The sequence below is a fragment of the Merops nubicus genome, unplaced genomic scaffold (genome assembly GCF_000691845.1).
Source record: "Merops nubicus isolate BGI_N331 unplaced genomic scaffold, ASM69184v1 scaffold5651, whole genome shotgun sequence".
NCBI lineage: Eukaryota > Metazoa > Chordata > Aves > Coraciiformes > Meropidae > Merops > Merops nubicus.
Genome location: NW_008590211.1, coordinates 135287 through 139615, shown reverse-complemented (window position 1 = coordinate 139615; position 4329 = coordinate 135287). Strand labels below are relative to the sequence as shown.

At 36.1% G+C, this 4329-nt stretch overlaps 1 protein-coding gene across 1 annotated transcript in view; it reads left to right on the top strand.

Moving 5' to 3' along the window:
• The first annotated feature begins 234 nt into the window (after positions 1-234).
• Positions 235-4329, top strand: part of BACH1 (BTB and CNC homology 1, basic leucine zipper transcription factor 1) — a 12074-nt gene continuing 7979 nt past the window's right edge. The window contains 2 exon segments of the mRNA XM_008949841.1: positions 235-533; positions 4168-4329. The exon segment at positions 4168-4329 is cut by the window's right edge and continues 15 nt beyond it. Of these exon segments, the coding sequence (XP_008948089.1) occupies positions 294-533; positions 4168-4329 (402 nt within the window). The 5' untranslated portion in view covers positions 235-293.

Sequence of the window (4329 nt, the reverse complement as noted above, 5' to 3'; positions counted from 1 at the left end):
AACCTAAATGATTCTATGATTTTAAGATGTACGTGTTATTAAATTTGGGTACTTTAAATGCTCATAAGCGTGTATTATGTATTAACATGTATGAAGTATTCAGTATATATCTTAGTCTTATAAAGAGTTAGAACAGTCAGTGCACATTTGGCAGCTTGCTTGTTCAGATCTAGTACCAGTAGGTTCCTGCTGGGTATGACTTTCATATATACAACCTGGCTTTTTCTTCCTCCAGATCTGAAGAGCAGAAGCATGCTTTCCACTGAAGCTTGCACTACCATTTGTGATACAGAATGTCTCTAAGTGAGAAGAACAGTGTGGTTTTTGCGTATGAATCTTCAGTACACAGTACGAATGTACTCCTCAGTCTTGACGATCAGAGAAAGCAGGACATTCTTTGTGACGTTACTGTTTTAGTGGAGGACAAGCGATTCCGGGCACACAGAGCTGTGCTTGCAGCTTGCAGCAGTTACTTCCTTTCAAGAATTGTGGGCCAGGTGGATGCTGATCTTATCATCACTTTACCGGAAGAGGTGAGTGTCCCTCCCTCCTGTATTTTACCTGCCAGCCCTTCTAATCTGCTTGTTCACTTCTGATTTACAATGGGCTGGTGCTTAACTGAGAAGTTAAGGTAAGAGATTTAAGAACAGAAAGGAAGGAATTTCTAAGTTGTAAAGCTGCCATGGGTTGAGGTGAGGGCTAGACAGATGAGTGTGTGTCATAAGCTGATAAGTGAACACTGTCGTGGGAAATGTTTAGGAGAGAGCTTTTCAGTTAAGTATCTACTACTTTTAAAAAAAATGCACCTGCTTGAAAGCATGAAAGTTTGTCAAAAGAGGCCTTAAATGGTAATGAGGTATTGCAGAACTAGTCCTCCTATATGAAAAGAGAATACTTTTTGAGTAATAAATAAATTAAAGCTTAAAATAGCAATACCTTTAAATCATTAAGATTTGGGTGCATATATCTGAGTAATACAGCTGCTTCTATTCCTTGCTTGTTGCTCACTGTTAACAATTTTCTTGTGCTCAGTCCTCCATCCTTTTTACACACTGATCATTAGGAGCTTGATTTTTTTCCTACTGTGTTTTATTACTTTTAAGACTGAAAAAATGTAGTGTTTTTTTTTTAACCTCAAAAATACCTGTTCTTAAATCAGATTGAATTTAAAGGCATTCAGTGGAAATGAGACAGAAACTGACATCTGTAGGGAAGAAAAATTCTTTTTACATATCCAGAGTTCCAAGGCAAAGATTCCAGTTGGTATTTAGTTAAGTTCTAAGAGGCATGAGGCAAGCAAGTGACTGGCTTTTTATGTGAAGTGCTGTGCTTGTAGATGAAAAGTGAAGAGCTTCCAAGTGATTGTAGCAGTAATCTGAAGAGTTGGTTGTTAAATAATCAATTGCTCTGGGAGATAGTTTATGATAATTGGCTTTTTGGTGTGGGAAATAACATGCAAATTGTCAGCATCAATGAAGGATCATCAAAGTTGGAGGAAAGGTGGACATTGATTAATATTTATAGTGATATTAAAGATTACATTATAGATTGTTCATGTACAAGAGTGAGCTGAGTGTTAACTTAGTGTATTCAGAAGGCCTCTACTTGAGCAAGTGGCTACTTCACTAGCTTTGTAACATCCTTAGGTAAGCACAAGGATTCTTGTTAGCAAAATCTTTCTGACTTCCTAGGAAACCAAAAACTACAGGGGGTCAAGTGGTCTCTTTAAAGAGCTTCAGTAGTCGCTGCTATTCTTTATAGATGAATGCATTTTTTTACAAAATTGTGTTAGAGCATAACGCCACCGTCACTTTTACGCAGCCTTCTTACTGTGTCTGTGTCTTCATTTCTTCTTATACTTTTTGTCCTAGTGGCTTTAGTATATTGATAGCCAAAAGAAAAATAATTAGGGGACCTGATGTGGAAGTGAAGTAGGATGCTGGAGGATGCAAACCCATGATTTGGAGTAAACGAGGGAAATTAGTGGCATGTAAAGCTTCTGATGTTGATGAAAATTTTGCTTTGGGATGATGAAAAAATAGGATATTGGAAGAGTAAGAAGTTGGAGAGGGGAAAAAATAATCTCTGGTGCAAAGCAACGGTATTCTGACAAACTCATGAAATAAACCTGAGTTAGAAGGGACCAGAGTGTATGAAAAAAATGAAGGAACATAATAGTGCTGGTATTTACTGCAGCGTAGACTTAGGAGGACTGTCAATGTTTTTACATCACTAATGCTCAAACAGCTGAAGCAACAAGTAAAAGTACTAACAGTGAATCTCATCTTTTAATCGTTTGATATTATCACTTGGTAAAAGCATTTTAAAACTCAGCAACTTGAGCTAGTCCTTTGGGAACTGCTAAATATTTTGAAATGAGTCAGTTTATGAAGCTGCATACTTAAGAGAGAGGCAAACACTGAGCACATGGCTTGACATGTGATATTTTTTTAAACCTTTTAATCATCAAGGATATTTGAAGTTTAAAATGAAAGATGCTAGCCCACAGTCTGAGATACCAAAATATTTTTGGAAGTACTTTATATGTATTATATTGTAAAGGCTTGACTATTGACAACATGGTGTGGGTTCCATGTTGTTTTTCTATTAAGGCTTTTCCGTTCAGCTCAAATACAAATTAAATAAATGGCTACTGCAAGAGTTGCTTTTCTAGGTCAGTCAGACCAAGAGGCTTTCTAGCATTCTATCTTGTTTGAGACTAGCCAGTTAGAAGAGTGTAAGAGAAAGCAAGAGTACAGAGTGCTTTTTTCTTTCCCCTCTCAATCCTTCCAGTTTTTAGCAATAGGTGTTTCTACCTTATATAGAAAGACCATACAGTTTTGGAATACCGCCCTATTTGTTTTGTTCAGTTTCATATGTGAGTATCACTTGTTTTTAAACCCAATGATTTAGTGACTATGCTAAGTTTGAAGACAGCTTATGGATAAACTGTCTTCTACACTCCCTTCCTCACATTATTAATGATGCATTCATGTGTTGATGTAATCAGTAGTCTTCTCTCCAGAGCATAGTTCAAATGCTACTTGAAGAATTCTTTAAATAGGTCTTAAGACTTTACAGACGGTTTTGTTGAACTGCCTCTGTGCAAGTCTTTTCAACTTCCTTTCATGTATTTTGTGTGCCTTTAAAAAAAATAAAATAAAATTGCCAGACAACCACTAAAGCGAGACCAAACAAACCCTCAACTGATTCCTGAATTAAATTGCATGTACAGTTCATCTTGCTGGCAGAAGAATTCAGTAAAGGTAATGCATTAATAAGACACTTTATTCAGCATAAAGTCCTGTTCAATTCAATAAAGGAGGGGAGCAGAAAAGCTAGAGTTGTAAGTAGAATCATAGAATTGTTCTGGTTGGAAGAGACCTTCAAGATTATTAAATCCAACCATTAACTCAGCACTGTCAGGTCACCACTGAGCAGTAATAATGGATGTATTATTTTATCCTTTAATTGCAAAGGAAGGCTAAAGGAAGTGTCATGTAATTTGTCATATGGTGTTCTGTTGACAGCTTTCTGCCTGATTCTGTATTAATTTTTTAATGCATAGAAGGTGATGTTGTTCAGTTTGTAACAGTGCAGGTTTTGTTTATCTCTAGATTCCCCAATAGGCAACTGTTGTGTGGGAAAATCTGGAACTATAATGGTGGAAATGTTAAATTAAAACTGCCTACTCCAAAGAGGCTTTAACTGAGAATAACTGGTTTTGATGTACAGTTTTTGGGCACAATTCTTTTCATCTGTGAGAGGAGGAAAGGAATAGGTGGCTATAGTAATAAATAACCAAGTATGGTCAAATTCTGTTGTTTTTCAAACTTTTTTGTATCAATGGTGCATCAGACTGAGCAAATAACAGTAACTGCTCTTTAAAGGAACAATTCAATACCAGTCACATTTTGGTGTTATTCTTAATTCATGTACAACTTGGGTTTGAAAGATATCTTTGTAAAGCTGGAATCCAGTTAGTGATTTCAGTGTACAGTGATATTTTTTACTTTAGTACTGTGCTGTCGGAACATTTTATTGTGATACTTATCACAGTGAAGAAGGTAATTGCCACAAAATGTACGGGATAAAATGGGGTTCTGTGTGTTTGTATTCCAACCCGTATTGGTCATACTAAACTTTTTGTTTTGTTTTGTTAAATAGGTAACACTTAAAGGATTTAGTCCTTTGCTTCAGTTTGCATACACAGCTAAACTTATTTTAAATAAAGACAATGTGTCTGAAGTTTGCAAATGTGCTGAATTTTTGGGTGTACACAACATTGAAGAGTCTTGCTTTCAATTTCTCAAATTCAAATTTTTGGAC